Raw genomic sequence first — 22,670 nt, 5'->3', positions numbered from 1 at the left:
TAAACAAGAAAGAAAACTAGAATGAGATTAACTAAAGAGTAAACTAGAGATATAGACACTTGAATTTAATTATTTGTGTTTAATGTTGTTATTTATTTGCTAGTAAACTTACTAAGTTTTATGCTTACTTCTTTTATTTCTCTTTCTCTTATAGTATTTCAAAGCTACTTTAAGGATCCTAAAGAAGTCAGAGATTGTCCACACTATCAACCACAACTGCTCGGATTTTATGATAAAACACGTTTGAGTTATGACATGTATAGGGATTTAGTTATTTTGCATGTTTGTAGTTATGATTTTGCTAAAGAATGGTGTGTAAGTATTTGATGATGAATGGTTATTAAAATGGTTAAGTATGAAGGTGTTTGTTGTTATAAGAGTCTAGGTGATAAATTATGCATGGAAATCATGAAAGGTGTAAAATTTTGCAAAGAAACAGAATTCAGACAGCACAGTGACGTGACTTTGAAAAATCACCTAGGATAGTATATAATGAGTTAGAAGATGAATGATATATAGATTGAAATCTTATTGAGTCTATTTTCATGGAAAATTAACGGTTTAACAAAAGGAATTTTATATTTTGAGATATGTGAATTTTAGTGAGACAGGGTCAGATCTGTTTTTGGAGTCCCTTGTTTTGAGTTTAGAAAATCATTAAAAATTGTACAAAAATGGTTATGAGTTATAGTTTGTATGTCTAGATTCCTTATTGAGTCTATTTTATGTAAAAACAAGTGAGAACTTCATATAAAAATCCTAAAGTGAGAAAACTTATTTTTAGTGGAAAGAGGTCAGGACAGTTAAGTGGTGAAACAGGGGAGACTTTAACTAATAAACTGTACTAATTGGCCAAACCAAAAATTCTAAAATTTTTTTGGTAGGAATATATATGAGTCTAGTTTCAGGAAAAATTTACGGAATTAAATTTTGAGTCCTGTAGCTCGAGTTATAATCAATTTAGTAACTGCTGCGCGATTGGACAGATTTGCTGTAAATAGTGAAATTAATTTTCAAAACAAGTTTTTATGCTCCGAATTAGTAAGATAAGCTAAGTATTGCCTCGTGCTCGACTCCGAAAACGGTCTTGGATAAGGGGTGTTACACTAGAAAGAGATTTTAGCATAATTTAGGGATTTCTACGGATCAAGACACCAAGTGAATAAATCGTTTAAATCAGATTAATAATAATAGAATGAGCCTAGGTGGATTCTTTCCTGGGTATTGTCTCTCTCATTGGTTATCTTTCAATTATTTTCTTGATTCGTTCTCTGTTACGTTCTTAGTTAAATTAGTTTAGTGATTTTAGATTAAAACTCATTACTCCAAATTGTCGTCTAAATAATAAGAAAACTGTAATTACTAATAATGTTAGTCCTCGTGGATACGATATCTCTACTCACTGTAGCTATACTATTGTTCGGTAGGTGCGCTTGCCTTAGTCATATTTTAAGTTAGTACGGAAAACACACATCAAGAGAATTTTGCTTTCATTACAAATTGACCCTCTCAACAAAAATTCATCATTTTCACCTAGAAATCAAAAGAATTTTCACAGCCACCAAGAGAGAAAAATGATAAAGGAGAATATGGAGACCTAGAAATATCAAGTTAGATTCAAGAAACTAGAAGTTGGAGAAGAGAGAAAGTCATGTTAAAGTTTGGTTTCAAGAGAACAAGGTATGGATGTTAAGCTTTTATGTTGTTTTCAAGTTAGTAGTAATAGAAAAATATAGAAATGATATTAAAGTCAAGATTTCTTATGAAAAGCATTATGTTTTTGACATGTTGATGAAGGAAGAATTGAGAAAGTGAATTAAATGATAAAGAGAAGAGAATAACAAGTGATTTTGGATAGAAAAGAGGTAAGTACCCATGGACTTTCTTGATATGTAAGGATTATAATGTGAACTTAGTGAAATATTTAGAAAGTTAGTGAAAAAAGATGTGAAATGATTTAACATAAGAAAGAGGAAATTATAATAGAAATATATATAATAGATGTGCTATGTAATAGTGAAAAATACACAAAGTATTGAATAAGTGAAACTATGGAAAAATATGAAATTTCATGGAAACAAGGATTAAATTGAAAGACTTAAAAATTATAAGTGGTTATAAGTGAAATACATATAAATTGGGTGTGTAAAATAAGATATTGGGATTAGCCATGTGAATTAAATGAAATAAGAAAGAAAATTTATTTACTATGATTAAATAGTGAATAGGGGACTTTTATGTCAAAAGGTGGCTAAATTGAAAAGTTCTAAAGTTTACAAGAAAATGTTGATAAATAAAGAATATGTTGAAAGATAAAAGAATATATGAATATTGTATCTCAAACTACAATTATTTCTAAGTTGTGGAAATTATGGGCAATATCATGAATTTGAGAAATTTTATGTTAGAAATAGTAAAAGTGAAGTGCATAACACTTAATATATGAAAATAGATATTGTGGTGAATTATGGAAATAATAAATAGTATTGAGATATGCTATATATGTTATTGAAAGAGAAAGATATTGTTACATGAAATGTTGTAATAAGGACTAAATTATAAAGTATGTAAAAGTGTTATGAGAGATGTATAATAAGAATTATTAGTGAGTTATGAAAGATTATTAAATATGAAGACAAATTACATGTGTTATTGAAAGTGGAAGGCATAATTATACTAAATATTGTTACAATGATTAAATTGTGAAAAGTGTAAAAGTGATATGAGTGCATTATATGATTTGCCCAAGTAAACGAGATAAAAAACTATTGGGATATAGATGGCATGCCATTAAGGAAATTTTAGCGCGCTTATCGTCTTGCACTTTAGCACTTACTGTTTTGCACTTTGGTGCCTACTGTTTTGCACTTCGGTGCTTAGTGATTTGGACTTCGGTGCCTAATATTCTATTAGTGCATTTTAGTGCACCTCAGTATTAGTTCCGTATATCCAAAGTGTTCTGTTTAGTCTACTAGGCCTCTGTTAAAAAAGCAAATAGTTTTCATTATAAGCAAAAGTTTAATAACTTATTGATGATTGAAATATTGAATCTAAAAAGTGAAAATATAAGTAAATTGAATATGTCCGAGGGAATATGAGGACGATAAGGAAGGGAAGATAAATGAGTAAAAGTATTTTGTAAAAGAAAAGATAAATTTTGTGATAAAATTATTGAAATTTATACCAAATGTTGAAATATGATGCGTGTAGTAAAAAAGTAGTAAATTCGTATGGGTTGAATTCAGGACTTAAGAACTAAATTGTGAAATAAGTAAAAAGTGACAAATAAATATGATAATAAGAAATTGAGATGTAATAGGATAGGTAAACAAATAAATGAAATATTAAGAATTAATGAATTTAATAGATTTTGAATATCATGGGTACTTACTAAGTCTTCACTAACTTAACGCATTTACTTTCAATGCATAGGTATTGTGGTGTTTGAAGAGTCGTATTTGAGGTCGTGGACATCCATCTCATCATATCTCCAAGTTCCAAGATAGTATGGTTTATATTTTGGAATAGAAGGACATGTACTTAGGAAAATCTAGTGTGTTCCAAGTAATAGGGACTAAAATATAAGTTATGAAAACTTTACTTATTTTGATGTCTAATAAGCAACTTTAGTGATATTTGAATTGAATTATTAAAATCTAAATGCATACATGCATCGATGACTGAATATTTGTTAAATGAGGTTGATTTAGGACTGTTTTGAATTGGTTTTAAACTTTGAAATGATTTAAAAATAGTGCAGGGAGTTTTTAGCAAGTTTTCCAAGTGTTTTGTCCAAAAATTTACCCAAGGTATCAATACCTGAAGCTTGAAATTGAAAAATTCCGAAACAGAATGCATTTTTGGCATCGATTTTTATGTTGGTATCGATAATGAAAGAAAAGTAGCGATACTCAAGCCAAAAGTCATCATTATCTACAACTTTCATCTCCTCATATTTGTAGGGATTTGAAGAAACTGAAATTTGTAGAATAGCCTGGACATCATCCTCCCACAACGGAGAGCTATTTAGATACTTTTTTTTTTTACATTTTTTTGACCTTTACATTCTTATTAAATATCATCCCAACTTTTTGATGAGCTTCAAATATAACATCAACTGCTGTTTGTAAAATTACTCCCTTGAATTTAACGTATACTAAGAATTGGTTATTCATCTTCGATACAATCTTTCTTCTTCTACTAAACACAAATCTTTATTTTTTTCTTTTTCTCTATTTAACAGATTAAGAAATTTTCAACATAAAACAAAACTGATTCAAATTTGGTCGAATTGCTGGGGGCATGTATATTGTGTTTGGAATTGGTGTCGGGTGACAGCTTGGCGGCGCCCAAAACATTTTAGTTTTCTCTAACATCGGTGTTACTAGACAATTGGACGGCACCGAAAAAAATAATTTTTTAACCATTCGACACCGGTCTGGCGGCACCAAAAAATTCCTACCAAATTTCTTTTTTTTTTTTCAATCTAACAAAATATTTTTTTTAAAAATTTCTCCAGTGCCACTTGAGAGATTAATGACACCTATTAAATTTTTTTTTCTTTTTTCCCCTCCCTGAATATCCGTATTTTTATGGGTATTTTGAAATATACATACTAGTGCCGCTTGTCCAGTGGCAACACCCCAAAAAAATATTTCTTTTATTTTAAAATGCAATTATTAAGTCATCATTGGGGGGAGGTGTGGCCAGTGGGTCTGGCGACACCTGCGAGCACTATAGACATCAGGTCATTCTCGTACATGATTTTTCATTTAAGTCATTTTTTTTAAATAATTATTTCTTTTGAGTATTTCTTTAAAAAAAGCACTTATTTGCAATGTAGTAAAATAATAAAAAAATATTTTGTTTTAAAAATAAGGAAATGCATCATCTACCTCTTTAAGTTGTAGTAAAATAATGGAAATTATTTATTAAAAAAAATAATATGTAACATTTACTATTTAAGACTTGGCACTTTTAAATAAAAACGTATAGTTGGAAGGATTCAGTTTTAGCTCAATCAGCACATTGTAGCAATAATTAGGAATTAGGTTTGAATGTGCTTAAATATATATATAATTATTTTTATTTAAAGATTTGGAGTATGGGTAGTAATAAGAATTGTATCAAATGTATATAATTGGGTTAATACTGTTAGATGTGCCCGAACTATGGCTCATATTCTAGTTAGTTGCCAAACTTTATCATTCCAAGTAATTAAAATATTAGTATTGTATGAATCAAGTGTTTTTGCTAGTCTAGCCATCAATTTAGTCGTTAAATTTTAACTTAGATATGCTTTGAGCATATTTAAAATATATGAATAAAATTTTAAATTTGTTAAGTAGCTTAGATCTTCATTAATAATGATTGTTTTGTTTAACACTTAGATTCGAACGGTTATTTAACTATGAAATTAAATTAAGTTAATAACCATATTTGATTGATTCGATATTAATAACTTAAAGATTGAATTTAATATCATGACATTTAGTAATCAATGTCTACTATAATTAACTCTATATAATTTTAAAAAAAATTATATGGTGCATAAACCCCTTTTTAGAATCAAAATATACAGAATGTCAAAGGTGGTAATAATTTAGGAGCTTAAACTATTAAACCAGAAATGCAAAAGTGTAGAGTGTGGAAAATAGTTTTATTAATATCAAGGAAAGGAAAATCTGTGTTTTAATTTAGATTATGAGGCAAGGGTTGTACTTGGGCAGCTATCAACAGTGCAAGCCAAGATGTCCCTATAGTCCCGGGATATTGTGAAAGAATCATACACTTTTCCATCACTGCTCTTCTTGTATTCGAATAAGAGGCTCAAATGGTCAAACGCCGTGAGTTTTACGAATCCATAATCGTAGTCTTTGAAGAAACTCCATTTGGTGTTTAGGGTTGTAAATTCTGCGAGGCCTGCTCCTCCGCCACCGGCAACCACATGTATCGTCCCGTTCATGGCGCCTTTGTAATGTTGTTTCTCCTTGTTGGTGCATATATTCTGCAGCAGCAATGATCAATCCAATGGTGAGCAATCGAAGAGTTGAAGTTCATATTAGATCACTACTTTAAAGATACTACTTCAGAACGCTCAAGAAGAACATAACGAAGATAACCGCATTCGATGCAGTAAATTAGTGCATGGTTAGCAGTTTCATCACCATGTGAAGAACTTGACGTACCTGGTAAATCGGACATGTACGTTCATAGTGGTGTGCATGGCCATAGATGGCAATGTCAACTTTGTATTTCTGCCAAAGTTTTTGGAGGCTCTCCCTTCCCATTGGTTCCCCAAAAGATCCCGTATCAGCGTAAAAGGTTGCAGAAGAATAACCCAACACTCTATGTGCAAGGAAAATCAGCCACGGTTGCTTTTGTCTATCAACAGATGCAAGGCAGTGCTCGATGAATTGATATTGCTCTGTCCCTTCCCTCCAATCATGTTCCGTGTCAGCTACACAGAACCGGAACATGCCGTAGTCTGTGGAGTACCTGTTAGAATTACCAACTTTTAGATCAATTCCCATGCATATCTTCGAACAAAATACACAAACAAGTCACAGTAGCTTAGAAAGAGGAAAACTGAACATATATGATATTGTAAAAAAAATTCCTATACCAGAACTTTGCTCTGTTTTCAGTAGGGACATAAAACATAGTCTCCGCCAACACGCCACATTCTCCCCCGGAATCCTTGTTCCCGTAGAAGGATCCACTTCCCGGCCAGTCACGCTCATGGTTACCACTGAAAGTAAAAACCACCAATTTCCATTTAAGACGAAGCCGACAATATACCGATATATAAATATATACATATGATCAAACAAGTACACCAGGTATGTTATGGCAGACCTTGCAATCATGAAAGGAACGGTTGAAGCAATCGGCTCAACTTGTGCAGTAAATTGGTCCCATTGTGAAAGGTACCCATTTGCATAACATATGTCTCCAATTAGGAAGGCTATATCAATGTTATTCAAGTCTCTAATAAGCTGCTTTGTAGTGTTTAGAGAGCCATGCTGGAAATCATTGTACTCATTGGAACCATCAGCTTCAGCCTGCAGTGTATCATGGAAATTGTTTATTGGTGGAAAACTTAGGGCTGAAGATACAAATGACCTTTTCTTCTTTTCATTTCTTCGATTAAAATGTTGCAACGTTATGCCATTTCTGAGCATGCAGTGTAAAAAGTTCAAACCTTTCCCATGTCTCCGAAAATGACGACCCGTTGTAAAGAATTTTGACCAGGATAAGGAGATGCTCTAAACTTGTATTCTTGACTCCAAACATATGTTCCATTGGACAAAATATGTCCAAGCTTATAGGTGTACCTGTAAGTTCAATTAGTAAAGTTCAGCAGCACGTATAACACGAGTTGATCATTGGTTTACTCTAAGAAATAGTTCATGGAATATAACTAAACTATTGATCCATGGTAATTGAATTTCCAATACCCATGTGTCATTTATAGCCAGAATCTAGTACATGAAGCTATAAGGAAATGTAACATACAATGTGTTGGGCCACAACTCCTTCAGAAAACTGGTGTGTATAAATCCGGGATCTCGCCATCCCACTGTTCTTGCAGGTTCACCTGAGCACATTAACATGATAACACAAATCAAATGCCTTTGTAACTTCAGAAACAACTCAGGCAAAGCATTTCTGGTTTTCAGCAAATAATCTTAGCTTATTGTGCAAGAACTTCATGAAGTCTTATCGACTAAAAGGATACACAGAAGAAATAGATATCAAATCATTTGTGACATAGCTAAATTCTAGATTATAAGAACGGTCAACTCACTAGCTCTACTTGATAGAACTGGGAAAACATTTAATGCTAACATAAAAATGAACGCAAGCTCTTGAAATCATCCTTTCTCCTCTTCTTAATGTTGGAAATGTTTTATAGGTTATCTTTTACATCATGGTTCTTTTAACCGACTTATGTCTAATTCTCAATGCTCCATGGGAATCACATTCATTTTAAGATCACATGCATCGCAAAGCAAAATGTGGGTTAATGGGTTACACACCACACATGCTGTTCCTATCAAAAGTAAGCGTTCCAGCTGGTGAACGAATTGGCTGTCCTCCTTTTGGACCCCATTCAACAAAAGGTACAGCTTCACCAATCCCATATCCACTGGTCCATGTAACAGTCATCTAGGAATCAGATTTCAGCTGTATTATCTCCAAAGCAAAATAGTAATATGCAGGATATGTAAAAAATTGCTCACAATACTATAGCTTGTCTATAGAAAGGGTGCAATGCAATACAATAATAAGTTTTATGTTGGAATCCGATACAACATACAAGCAGCATAAGAACCTTTATGTCCTTCTATGTTTCACATACAAATTGGCCGGAAAGTAGAGAGAAATTAGACTTACTTCATTCCATACTTTTCCTTGAGCTAATCGTGGGTAAACTGGTGCTTTTGGATTTGAGAATGCAACTTTATTCGACACCGCTACAACCTTTGGCTATAATATAATCAAGAAAAAAGGGAACATATAAATGAACAGTGGATAGGATGATCAAGTTTGAATCCATTAAGTAGCCCTAGTACTCATACAGGCTTGATGAGAAAAATTCATGAAAATGAGCACTAGCAGCCAACACAGTACAATCATTGGATCCCCCACTATTTGGTTGGTGTTATAATGAGACAAATTGATCTTCAAATGAATATGCATACTATAGAGAAAAGATGATTATAAGCATACATTTGACAAACCACCGGAAAATAGCGCGAAAGAGAAATCAGATCTCTGGTTAATCAACTGAAGCTTCAACGAGCCTTTTCCAGTTTCTTTGTACTTTGGAGTACTGTTGTTTGCATACTGATACTGCAAGAGGAGGTGAGAAAGTTAAACTTCACATCATTTACATCTTGCCCCACTTAAAACAAAGAGCAACTATTTTTCATCAAAGTAGAAGACAAAGCAAGCAGTTGATGAACCTTAATAGGAGCTGAACACAACAATGGAGGCTCTACCCATGGATTATCAGCTGGAGCAGGACAGGAAGAAGCGCTGCAAATTTAGAAACAGGTCAATTTCGAGATTGAACTTCGCATATAGTCACACGAAAACATGGTTGGAAACATATGCTGGAGAGAACTAGGCAAGTTATACCTGAAATTGGAAGGAGAAAACACTCCAATCCAATCCTCAACTGATGGATTTGGAGAACTGAACTCCACTGTCACCCAATCAGTATTTTGACCCTGCAATACTCACGAATGTTTTATAAACAGTTTTGCAGTATCTATTTGGTTTTTGTTCGTTTTTTACTTAATGGGTGAAATGTTAACATTAAATCAACTACCATCAAGAATAAACTGAAGTAATCATTTTTCCCCCAAAAGGAAATGGTGATAATTTGGCAACTACAAAAGCTTTACCTTCAACCCAAGAAGGGTAGGTGAGACTTTTATGTAAGCTTGATAATGGAGAGCAAAAGTTGCCTTTTGAACGGTAATAGTTGAAAGAGGCTGATCTCCATGTGAAGCAACCACTTCAAGTGTTGCAAAAATTAATAGAACAGACAATAAAATCAATCCCAATTCTCTCATCCTACCAAATATCTGAAACCAATCACCAAAAGAAAAATAAACCACACTACCATTAATTGAAAACTAACTTAGGAGCAAAGATAACATCAAAAGAAGCAGCAGGACATTGGGATTTTGAAAGAAACTATCTGCTGTAATGAACCAGATCCCTTAAAAGGCATGCATAAAAACAGATCCAGAAAACCAATAAAATAACAAGTAATGGCCTACTTGCATTATTCTATTGAGTTTTACTAAAACAAGATGAAGTATATCCACTCGTATAAAAGTTTCAATGGGGTTACCTTAAAGAGGCACGACAGAGAAGAAAAGAAGCAAAGATTCGGCTAAAAAGAATGGGACCTTTTAAGGGAGCTTGATGTTTATCAACAATCAAAAAGAGGAAGCAAGTGGAAGAGTAAAGATATGGAGAAGAGCACACAGGTTGGCGAAACAGGCAAACTAAAAAGAAAGAAGAAACATCGGATCTGTCATGGGAAGATTCAAATATTAATGATTGAAGCTGTCTCCATGCTCAGAAGTCAGCAAGGGCGTAAATGAAATTAATCTCAATAATTATAATTTTTTTATTAATATATTTATATAATAAATTAAATTAAATTATTTTTTCAAAAAAAAAATCAAAAATCGATGAAATTAAAATTTATTAGTTTTTTTTAAAAAACAAGGTTAAATTGAAAATTAGATTTATTTTAGTTTTTTTTATTTACTTCACCACTTGAACTTAACAATTAGATCTATTTTTATTATTGAATTAGAAAAACATAAAAGTTTGATAATGTGAGAGATTGTGCTACATTATCACTTGAAAATTTTAAAAAATTATATAAATTTTCAAGTGATGATATGATACAATCTCAAAATATCACACCAATATTTTAATAACCAGATTGGTGGTTCAATCGGTTATGCTACTAGTTCTTGCTTTAATGTGTTTGAGCGGTTCAATTGCTAGACCAAATAATAGTTTATTCATTAAAAATTAATAAAAATATAAAAAAGTTTATTAAACCGATTCAACTTGTTCAGCTATTTTTTTTTGTTTCAATTTTTGATATTTTTATCAATTTCAAGCAGTTTTCTATTCAATCAGTTCGACCTCTTTGTTCGGACTGTTATACTGATCGATTCTCAATTCAATTGGTCCGATCAACTGATTCAATCATATTTTAATAACACTGGTTACATTATCAAATTTTGATGGATTCTGAATTTAAAGATCAAATGAATTTAATTACCAAAATTAATACGAAAGTGGGGTAAAAAAATACATGAACCAAATTCAACTCAAATGCTAAGCTAAAATATTAGTTTTGTCTACGAGTTAGAACCGTAATTTTTCTTTGATTAAACCCATGATTTTCAAGACTAAAACGAACTAATTGATTAAATTTAGAATCGGTGATCCAACTAATTCAACCAATTTTATAAAACTAGAGGAGTAAATCAGTACAAAAGTGATTGAATTAGATAAAAGAACCAATTAAAAATTGTTTGAAGCTGATTTAAACTAGTTTAAATATTTAATTTTATTATTAATAATTATAAAATGATTGTTTATGTTTATGTTTATATTATTATTTATTTATGTTTATTTCTTATTCTTATTTCTTTCTCATGGTTGTCAAAATCGGATTGAGTTGGCCAGTTGAATTGATTGAGCTGAGAATTATCGGTCCAATTAGTTCAATTGGTACTATAAATGTCACATCCCAAAAATTGAGTCAGTAAATCGAGAGTTAGTGAGTCAAAAATTGAAATTAGGTTAAATTGTTAAAATAAATAGGAACAAATAAAATATTAAAATAATCAGAATTAAAAATTTAGGTTAAGAGATAAAATATAGGTTTTCGAGAATTTATTTGCTTAAAACGAATTTTTAAAAATAAGATCGGATTTGAAAATAATTTAGAAAATTAGTTTTAATTGAAAACAAAAATTGATTTGAAAAATAAAAGAAATTGGATGTGGTTAAAAGGGAAATTGCCCAACTTTTAAAAATTAGTTGCCTATTTAAAAACCCTCATAGTCCCTTCCCTCTCATTTTTCACCCCATTCAAAAATTTTCCAAACACCAAATTAAAGCTTTTCTCTCAAAATTGATTCATCCTTTTAGAATTCCTAGCATTCCAAACACGAATTTCTCCTTCAATTTAAAGAAAATTCATCTTTTCTCTTGCAATCTCACCATTGTTCTTCAACATGTTTTTGGTCGAATTTGATCCCAAACTCGTTGATTACTTCAAATTGAGGTAACATTATGACTTTTTATGCTTAAACTAAGTATGTTGTTAATTCAATTTGAGTTTTAATTTATTTAATCAAGATTTCAACAGATCTAATGATTTTAAACCAATTTTTGACTTGAAAATAGTAGATCTCGTAATACTAAGCTAAGTTATTATTTTAAAGTGATTTTCAACTCATTTTGATTTAATTAAAAGGTTTTTGAACTTAATTTAAAAAATCCTCAAAGAATTTTAATAAATTGGATGTTTTCCCCTTTTATGTGTTCTTATAAGCTTATTTTTTCATAAAAGCTAGATCCATATAATTAGATGAAACTGGTGATTTAGATATGTAATTAAATGGTATTTAGGATTTTTAGAAACTTATTTAAGGTTTAGAAACGAAAATCAAGTAATGAAACCTCTTATTTTGATAAATCTAATTAATTTTTGATATTGTGAATGAGAAGCTTGGATTTGTGATTTTACTTCTATTTGAATGAATTTGTGGTTGTTCATGATATGTCAAAGTGTCAAATCAATTTGGAGCCTCTACAAGAAAGGATAAGGGCAAGCACAAGCTTATTTGAGTTTTGGCTTTGAAGCAAAGCTTGATTAAGGTGAGTGATCTGGTGCGCTATAATTAATGCACAAATCAATATGTTAAAGGGGAGCTTAGGTAGCCTAAACACCTATCCTAAGTTCCAAGAGTAAGTGTTTCTTCCTTGAGTTATAATATTTTGCAAATGATGATGAATTTTGATAAGATGTGTATGTGATATGTTAAAGAAATGGATGTGAATTTGTGGCACACATCTTATATGAAAGTGTATGTGGCACAATGAGCAAAGTGATTGCACTTGAAAGTGCATTACTTGAGCATGTGATAAGTGTTTTTTGTCATGGTAAACATGATAAGTGTAAGTGTGCATAAATCATAAGATGAATGTGTAGTATGGATATATTGGCCTTGCGATCTCTTGAAATCATTGGATATAGTTGAAATGCCATAGGATTTGAGTACTCATGTATGTTTTGATATTGGGACATCTTGAAGGGATAAGGGAATGTATAGCTAAGCTCTATTCATTGGGACATGTTTGGTTTGTTGGAGAGTGTTAGCTTAATGCTACGCTTACTTGGGACATGTTAGACTTTATGAGTCATTGGAGTGATAGAGATCCGAGTATCCGATGTGTTGTATTTTTATACATATTTCATAATCACAAGATTCCAATGTATCAACATAATTAAATGATTAATGGTGATAAGTGTTATGTGCTTTCTAGTTTTGTTTTTAAACCTTGATATTCTGGATTATTGTAGCGTATTGAGCACTCATTGAGCTTGCTTAAGCTCACACTCTCTTGTGTTTATTTTTGCAGAGAAATAGATTAAGTGAAGTAGTGAAGTGAGCAAGCTTGTGATTCCAAGGCAAAGCTACTTGATTGTGTATCTGAGATGGTTTTCTTGGAAAATAAAGGATGACAATGTGGGATAATTTTGAGGGATTAGACTTTAGTTTTGTTTGGTTTGTAAATGGAAATTCCATGGGCTATTTAAGAACTTTTATAATTGGTGTTTGGATTCTTTTATTGCTTGGAGTGTTGCATGAATGATGCTAGATGAGTGGTTAGGTTATATGTTGATTAGCATGCATGTGCCTTAGTGAATTGTGGTTATAGATGCTTAAATTACTGGATTGTAACATCACAAAAATCGGGTTAAAAGAAATTTGGTTTTAAAACCAAGTATGGTCATCCTTCGATTTTGAGTTTAGATTTTGGAAATTTTCGACAAGGAAATTGATCTGGTTCAATGGTTAGGTGTTTTGGTCATGTGTGAGAGGTTTTGGGTTCGAACCTTGTTCCTTGAAATTTTGTTATATTTATCAAACCTTTATTCTTGATCGTCTGGGATAAGTTCTAATTCCGATAAACTAATGACAAGAATGAGCCTATTGGTTCAATGGTTAAGCGTTTGTATATCCTTTAGTCTTGTGTTTGAGTCTCTGTGCACGCAATGGGGAAATATTTTGCACCATTTCATAATTTAGTTGTTTTGTTTGATTTTTAAAGAAACCAAGTTAATTAACTTCTTCTGAAAGGGATATTTGAAAGGTTCTCTTCTCCTTCTATTTTTCTTTCTTTGTTTTTGCTACTCTCCATTCAATATTTTTTCCTTCTTTCTTCTGCTCTGTTATTTTGTCGTTGGATCCTTCTATAATTGTTACGTCAAGTTAATATTCGATCAAAATATAAGTGCCCTTTGTCAAGTTTATTTGTTTGAGTTTGATGATGGTCGAAGTTATGTTTAGTTCTTTTCGTTGGAATGGATATTGATTTGTGTAAGTCTTTGTTAGACGAAGTTCTCAAGAGTAACGTTCTTTCAACGTTCTAAGTTTGTACTATTGACTTCGTGTGAGGGTAAGCGTTAGTTTTCATTTTGAGATTTCATATCAAAGTTCTTCGACATAAGTACAATTTTGGAATGTTAGTTTTTAGCAATTTAACTACGAATTAATCATTTTGTTGGGCAATTGTTTGTCATTTAGGGACGGGATTCATCATTGTTGCTCCTGCATCGAGTTTGTATCAGGTGGGTGCCGAAACCTCTTTTTTCAGCATTTTCAGTCGTCTAAAAATGAGACCGTGTGAGCCATATGGCCAGGGACACGGGCGTGTAGTCAGGCTATGTGAGCCACATGGGTAGGGACATGGGTGTGTATCCAGGCTGTGTAACTCGCTATTTACGTTTTAGAAACACACGGCCAGGGACATAGGCGTGTGCCCAGGCCGTGTGAGCCACACGAGCAATGGTATAGGCGTGTGCCTAGGCCATGTGAACAACATGGGCAACGACATAGGCGTGTTCCCAGATCATGTGAGGCACACGGGCAAGGACATGGGGGTGTGTCCAGGCCGTTTAACTCACTGTTTATGATTTAGAACCACACGGGTAGACGACATGGGCGTGTGCCCAAGCCATGTGTCTAGGTCGTGTGGCATATGGATAGGATCTGAATCTTATTTTTGAGGTCGTAAGTGTTGCCCAACATGAGCACTGGCCTCCACAATGTATTTATGATCTGAATTTGATCGTAAGAGGACTATTTGATGCTCTAAGACTGATATATGGATGATATATGCGATATTTGAACATGTTAGACTGATGATGAACAACTTGTGATCTGTATGTATATTTGTTATGTTTGAACCTAAGTGAGTAGGATCTGTCAGAACATAATGTGTTATTGTCTATGTGTATGAATTATCAAGTATGATTTGTATTTTGTTAAGTTGTTGGTACACCTTTGCACTACTCTATTGATGAGGAATATACGATATCTGAACATGTTAGACTGATTGTTACTGATTCTGATTTATAACCGTGCATGTGACTTCATGGAAAATCTGATATGGTATGTTAAGGTTCGATAAGTCTGTTTTACAAAACATGGACTCCCATATTTTCTAATTCTGTTATTGAGAGGTAGCATTACTTACATCCTCAGTACTCTAATTCTACATAAGCATGCCATGACACATTGCATGGGACTTGGGTTGATATAAAAGGAGGAAGTTTCTGGCAGTTTAATGATCTGCATTATCTGGTGTTTTATCCACACTTCTATTCCGGTAGTTCGACTGTACTATAGTGGCTTGACCACATATATCTGATTGGCAGTTTAACTGCATATTGATAACCTATCGTTGCTGGGCAACTTGGGGTGGCGGGTCATCGTTGCCAGGCAACTCGGGATGAATTTATTGGTGTGTTTTGATGGATGAGTTTGGGGGAGAACTCTATTTTGGTGTGTTACGGAGTTCGGGAAGATTGTTTCTGATAAATATGCATTCTGACCTATTTGAAAAATATTGCATTTGCATCAACATATATGCTATGTTCTGCTCTGCTCCATTCTGTTCTGTTCTGTTCAGTATTGCTCTGCTCTGTTCCATTTTATTCTGTTCTGCTCTATTCGGTTCTATTCTGTTTGAATTGCGTTATTCTACTCTATTTTGTTTTTCTTTGTTCTGTTGTATTGGCTCTATTGAAATCCCTATGATACTCTAGATCTGTTCCGTACTGGTTATACAACTGTTATCAAATGCTTGCATTACTACAATTTATATATTATGTTCTATTTATTTGTATTTGAGTTTGGTTATACGCGGTACTTGGTGACTCGTCCTTTGTCTTACTTTTATCTGTCAGGAAGACATCTGATTTAGGATCAGACGACGTGCAGGAACTCAAATTGTTTTGCACTAAGATAACTATAATTTAATCCTTTGGATTTGTAATCTGTTTTAGACTTGTCTTATTTTTCTTTTTATAACCTCGTCAGTTTCTGCCAAGTCTAAAAAAAAATACAAAATCGTCTAAATTGACTAAAATGAATTTCTGGTTTTCAAAGTTAAAACTCTGGTAAGAAGTGTGTTTTTACTATGTTGGTGTAACTCGTCTAGATTCAGCTTAGACTTCTAGGCCGGGTTTGGGTTGTTACATAGATGAATGTTTGGACAAATCAAAAATGACCTGATGGTAAGGTATGGACCTATAATGCACTTGAAAATGCTTTATATGCAAATTTGGTATGTTGAGTAGATTGAATTGGGACTTTAGCAATGCATGATAGCATAGATAATAGGATTGAATGTCAAAGTATGTTAATGTATTATCTTGTGTATTTGACCATGATTTATAAGATCTATGTATGTTATATGATATGTTAGAATAGGGAAATTGGCATGAAAATGTGAAATGGTTTGTCTAGTTTGGTGTCAAAGTGTCATATGGAAGTTGCTACAATTTTTCTACAAATGTTGCAGTCGACGTCGTGACAAGCCATAAAAGATGTTGTGATGAGGGATCGTCGTCGAGACACCATTTATCGCGTCGTTGGGATGAAATTCCCCTTCCGGGTGATGTTGTGACGTGAGTAATCGCGTCGTCACGACGTGGTAAGCTGTGTGTTTAGGCATGTTTTGTTATCCTTGCAATTTAGTCCTAAGTTTTACAAAATCAAATTGGAGTTCTTAAATGCTATAAAATTACTTGAAAATTTGCATGATTAAGTGTTATGTGGTAAATTTCATAAATTTACTTTTAATTTTTTTAAATGATTTTCTGAATATTTTTCTAAATCTTACGATTTAGTCATTTAAACTTTGTTTAAAAATTAAACGAGTTTTACTTAACATTTTGAACTAAAATTTTCAAACATAGTATTAAATAAGGTTTCTTGAATATAGGTAGGTTTAATTGGATTTATGATTTTTTTTGCACAATAATTGTAAAATGACACTTTTACCCCTGTTGTTATTTTATTGTATTGTGATAGACGAAGATGTTTTAGGATTTTGTGTGTTATATTTTGAGATGAATTGAGTATTATGCATGTATTACGTGGTGTGTTTTGGTGGTCGATAAGAAAAGTCATGGAAGTGGCTAATTTGACGTTTCGGATTTGGGTCGAACCCTCATGGCTGGGTTTGGGGCACCACAATAAAGTTGGAGGGGGAGTGAACCAATGCAAAACCGATTGAATTGTGTAAAGGATTAATTTAAAAACTATTTGATCGAGATTTAAGTTAGTTTAAATATTTGATTTTGTTGTTATAATTTATAAATGAATGTTTTTGTTTATATAATTATTTATTTATGTTTCTTACATTTTGAGTTTTTATGAATTTTTTGAAAATTTAATTTTATAACTATTAAACCGAGAATAAATTGTTTGACTTGTTTGATGACCAATTTGGTTCTTACAACATTGAATTTTTCTATTTTTATTTTTTGAATTTATTATTTTATAACGGTCGAACTAGAAGTTCAACTGTTTGAATAGGACTCAGTGATTTGACCAATTCAATTAGTAGTTTGGTTCTTACAACATTGAAAAAATCACATTCAAAATGAATTTGAATAAATAGGTGTCCAAATTCAACAAGACTTAGATATTCATTGTTTAGATTCATTGTAGATGTGCATTTTTAGTAATTAACGCATAAAAATTATAAAAAAAATACATGAAATTTTAAACAAAAGAAAAAAAAACAAGAATTTTTATTGTTGAAATTAAAAAAATTAAAATTAAAATGCTTGTTTAGAATGAACATATTAGGTTGGTTCTATTAAAATTCAAAGAAAAATCTTATTTTTAAATTATTTTTACAAATTATTTTTGATTGTTCTAGATAAAAAAAAAAGAGAAAGAAAAAAATATTGATTATTATTAAGTTTTATGTTGATTGAGCTTGAACAATTAAATTCATATTTTGAGAAGAAGCTCGTTTTTATTCTTGAATAGTTCTTGATTTATGCACTTATTTTTAATTCAGCATTTGTTTATTTTTTTTCTAGTTTGGTAATTTATCAATTCGATCTCGATTATAACCAACTTTTCTAGTCTTTCTCCATACCCTTAACCTAAGCCTTGTTACAACCTCTTAAAGATGTTTTGATTTGTATATCATCTCATTTTATAGTGGTGGAGATTTGATTTTCATGCAAACCTATGGTAATGACATTTCTTATTTGACTATTGAGTGCATATTATTAAGCCTTAAACACTTTGAGTAATTTGAGTGAATCTTTAGTGAGGATGTCGATTCTTGTCGATTTTGAATTAAAGGTAATTACTTAGATAAGGGGAGACACTTATGTTTTCGTGTTTGAAAATGTTAGCTTGGATTGTTTGAGACTTTAGTGCTCTTTTAGTTGAATTGCCAATGCATGATTATTTTTGAATTATTTTGAGACATTATTTATGAGAATTACAAGTTGAGAAAGATTAATTTTAATTTGAGTTGAATATTTTTCTTAAGGACAAGCAAACGCTTAAGTGTGAGGATATTTGATACACTATAAAAGTAACATATTTTAATCTCAATCTTGATGCGTTTTTGGATGATTAATTATGAAAATTAGTGAATTTGATGCTCCTAATCCTTTAAATTCATGTTTTTATACTTGGGAGAACATTTGGGAGGGAAAGAAACAAAAAACGAGAGCTATTTTCAGGAGCCACACGGTCTGGGCATTTCCACACGGGCTGGACACATGCCCGTGTGAGTCACACGGGCTAGACACATGCCCATGTACTAGCCCGTGCCGATTTCGTACCCTGCTTCCCGAACACATGGAAAAACTTAATTTTTAGGCTTTCTGAGCATTCTAAAGTCTATAAATACCCATTAGAAGAAGACATAAGGGGCCAATTAGAGAAGATCGAAGAAAACACTCGAAGAACACCATCAAAATCAACTCGGAAGTGGATCTTCATTAAGATCGAATATCTCCTTTTAATTTCTTTCAAAGTTTTATTGAGTTTCTTTATGTCTTATGGTTATTATGACTTTGAAATGTTTTCATTCAGGCTTATGAACTAATTCCCTAGATACCTAGGGAGGATGAAACCTATGGTGAATCCTTTTATTTAATGTCTATTTTTACAAGATAAATAATTGATTCTTGTTCTCAATTATATATGCTTATTTCTTGTTTTAAAATTTCTGAGATATTAATTCATGTTTAATGTGCTTAATTCAGTGGAGCAAAAGTCCCTATTTAAGAGTAGATCTAGCATAATTGAGTGGAGTTGCATGCAATCCTAGAAATAGGACAACATACATCTACCAGATTAGAGTCAAATCTAATAGGGGAATCCATAGATTGATTTAATGTGGCGATAGGGTTTTAATTAGAAAGAGATTTCAATTAATCAACCTAGAATCAGTTGTTTTTACTTTCGAAATAGATATTAACATAATTTAGAGATTTCTATAGATCAAGACATAAGTGAATAAATAGTTTAATTCAGATTCATAATAAGAGGTGAAGTCTAGGTGGATTCTTTCCTGGGTATTGTCTATCTCTTTGGTTAATATTCGATTATTTCCTTGATTAATTCTCTGTTGCGCTCTTAGTTAAATTAGTTTAGTAAATTTAGATTAAAATCAGCTTAATAATAGGAAAACGGTAATTACTAATACTTTTAGTCCTCGTGGATACAATATTCTCTGCTCACCATAGTTATACTATTGTTCGATAGGTGCACTTGTATTTGTCGTATTTATAGTTAGTTTAGTGACCATCACTGGCTCTTCTACGCAGGGCAGCCGGTCATTATGAATCTGATCAGTTGGAACGTCCATGGTTTAGGCAATCCATGGAACACTCGTCGTGTACATCATAACCTGCATAAATACAATCCCCAAGTGTTTTTTTTATGGAGACGAAACTTGACACTCAGCGGATGGATAGGGTACGTTGCCAGTTTGGTTTTCTTTATGGTATTGATATTTCGGCTTTTGGTAGTAGGGGTGGACTTTCATTGGGTTGGAAACTGGGATGCCAAGTTTAGTTGCAGAGTTTTCGGGTCACCATATCAATGTGGTTGTTGTTGATGATGTTACTGGGTTGAGTTGGAGATTCATGGGGTTTTATGGGTCTTCCGTAGAAAAGGATAAAGTTTACTCCTAGCGTTTACTTCAGGATTTAGGGAGACATTCTGGTTTGTCATGGCCGGTGGCTGGTGATTTCAACGAGATTGTTTATGCCTTTGAGAAACGATGGGGCGTCTTTACTCTGATCGATAGATGGAAGCCTTTCGTTCAATTTTGGATAGTTGTGAGCTTCATGATCTGGGTTTTGAGGGGTGTTGGTTCACTTAGGAATGCGGTCAGTTTTCGGACACTAATTATAACAACTAATTTTTCAATAGTGTCGAAAATAGTGGTTTCGGGGCCACCAGATCCGATGAGAAAGTTTGTAAATATTATATTTAATATTTATGAGGTAATTGTGATTTTAAAAAGGTTTTTGATATTGTGAATTTTGTTTTATAAGTGATTTATTAAGTTCAAGTGGTATGACCCTAAGGTCAAGTGGTTTTAGAAAATAAGGTATCGAGACCTCGTTTCTATAAATTGAGCCGTAAATATTTTTATAAATATTTACGGAGTGTAATTAAGGTGGTATTAAAGTTTTGTTGGAAAATTTTATCATTTAGATAATTAATTAAGCAAAAAGGACTAAATCGCGTAAATTGCAAAAGTTGTGTTCTATAAGCTAAAGGTATTAAATAGCTATAGAACTTTAAAGTGGAAGTCCTTATATGGTAAATAGACCATTAAAGGTGATAGTGGATGTGCATGACTTGGCACTAGTAAGAGCCATGGAAGCTTGAAAATATCAGCAAAATAAATCCTTAGCCTGTAAGCCCCTAAACTATCCATGTCTTGTAATTTTTATGTTTTTGAGATCGTTGCAATTAGGTCCAGCTAGCCCGTACATTCGATTTTGAAACTGTTAAAGATTTTGAATGTTTACATTGATGAATCTTGTGTTTTTTTATGTTAGATGATGAATTTGGAATGTTGATTTATATTTAAAAGTATTTTGTTAAGTGATTTTAATGAAAAATTTTAATTAGGGACAAATTTGTTAAATTAATAAAAGTACAAACATTTAATGTGAAATTATTGCATAAATGGGCTATTTTGGATAACATTAACATTTGGCTAAGCTCAATTTTGGGTAAAAATGGTTAATTTGCATGTTTTGGGCTCAGGGACTAAATTGAATAAAAGTAAAACTTTAGGGGCAATTTTTTAAAAATTTCAAAATTGTGTGAAATGAATTTTTTTATTTTCTAAATTAATATATTGAATGAAATCATTAATTTAGATCAAGATCGGGTAGAAAATTGAGAAAAATGAAAAATTACCAAAATGTCCCTAAACTTTAGTATTGCTACAATTTAGCCAGGTAAGTTCATATAAACTATAATATGTATATTGGTTATTAAATTGAATGTATTATATGAATTTTATTGAAAATTTATCGATATATATGTGTTACTATACAATTTAGCTTATAATGAAACGAGGAAAATTCAACAACGCACAACGACTATCAAGACCAGTTTGAACTTTTGGAATATTTAGGATACAAATGAAATGTCATTAGGGGTTACCATGTTTAGGGTGCTGGTCTCGTAGGTCCTACCAATGGCTGAGTTTTCAACATTTGTTGCAGTTACTTGACAACTTGTGTGAGCAGCACCATGTAGCTACAACTTAACTGACTGCTTGTGTGAGCAAACCCATTTATGGCTTGAAAGAGAGCACTGATATGAAAGAGTAGTGGTTTTGACCATATGTTGCACATAGTGTGTGAAATTCTCGCATATTTGATATTATTCTAGTGGTTCAACGAGAAATGTTCTGTTACGAGACGATATGAGTTCGATGTTGAGAAAATAAGGTTATCAAATGTTGAATTTATATGAAAATGTTCAAGTAAGCTAACATATATTGTTTTTTGATGCTTAGGCAAGTGTCAAGCTATTGGTTGAATGTTATCAGAGATTTATCACACTATCCAGCGATTATATTGGTAGATGTTGATGTCTTGGTTAAGGTTATAATGGCATGTATAGGTATTTTGGCTAATGTTAGCCCATGTGTTTTGGTTGTGAAAATGATCATTTAGTTAGTTTGCATTTTGGCCTTGTATTGGTAAAATGAGATATACATTTTAAGGTGTATATAAGTAGCCTTGTAATGTTTGATATATGACTTGTTATGGTTAAATGATGGTAGATAGAAAAGTAGATGAATGTGCATATTAGATATGACATATAACTTGTTGGGAATTGGTGTTTTGCCATAATAAGCATATATGTATTTTGATACTAATAATTATGTGGTACAGTTGGTACCAAATGGTATGTTTTGGTAAGTGATTTACATGTTGTGTAGTGATGCAAACTTTGTTAGAAGATAATAAATTATTTTGGCCAAATTGAATACATGGTTATACATGTTTTAATGTTGTCATTTAA

The 22,670-nt window shown here is 32.1% G+C and overlaps 1 protein-coding gene across 1 annotated transcript; it reads right to left on the bottom strand.

Annotated features, from left to right (window-relative positions):
* Nucleotides 1-5,640: 5,640 nt before the first annotated feature.
* On the bottom strand, nucleotides 5,641-9,840 carry LOC107920583 (probable inactive purple acid phosphatase 1). Its single transcript, XM_016850363.2, has 12 exons — nucleotides 9,417-9,840; nucleotides 9,148-9,239; nucleotides 8,973-9,045; nucleotides 8,737-8,859; nucleotides 8,401-8,493; nucleotides 8,043-8,172; nucleotides 7,519-7,600; nucleotides 7,205-7,337; nucleotides 6,859-7,064; nucleotides 6,626-6,751; nucleotides 6,189-6,498; nucleotides 5,641-6,007 (listed from the first exon to the last, which is right to left on the bottom strand). Exons 1-12 carry the CDS (start codon nucleotides 9,585-9,587, stop codon nucleotides 5,702-5,704), a joined length of 1,845 nt encoding a protein of 614 aa, XP_016705852.1. The 5' UTR covers nucleotides 9,588-9,840; the 3' UTR covers nucleotides 5,641-5,701.
* Between the last annotated feature and the right edge of the window lie 12,830 nt (nucleotides 9,841-22,670).

Source organism: Gossypium hirsutum, chromosome D13 (assembly GCF_007990345.1).
Source record: "Gossypium hirsutum isolate 1008001.06 chromosome D13, Gossypium_hirsutum_v2.1, whole genome shotgun sequence".
In the NCBI taxonomy this organism is placed as follows: domain Eukaryota; kingdom Viridiplantae; phylum Streptophyta; class Magnoliopsida; order Malvales; family Malvaceae; genus Gossypium; species Gossypium hirsutum.
The sequence above is the reverse complement of the archived record's forward strand: the minus strand, read 5'-3'. Positions and strand labels throughout refer to the sequence as shown.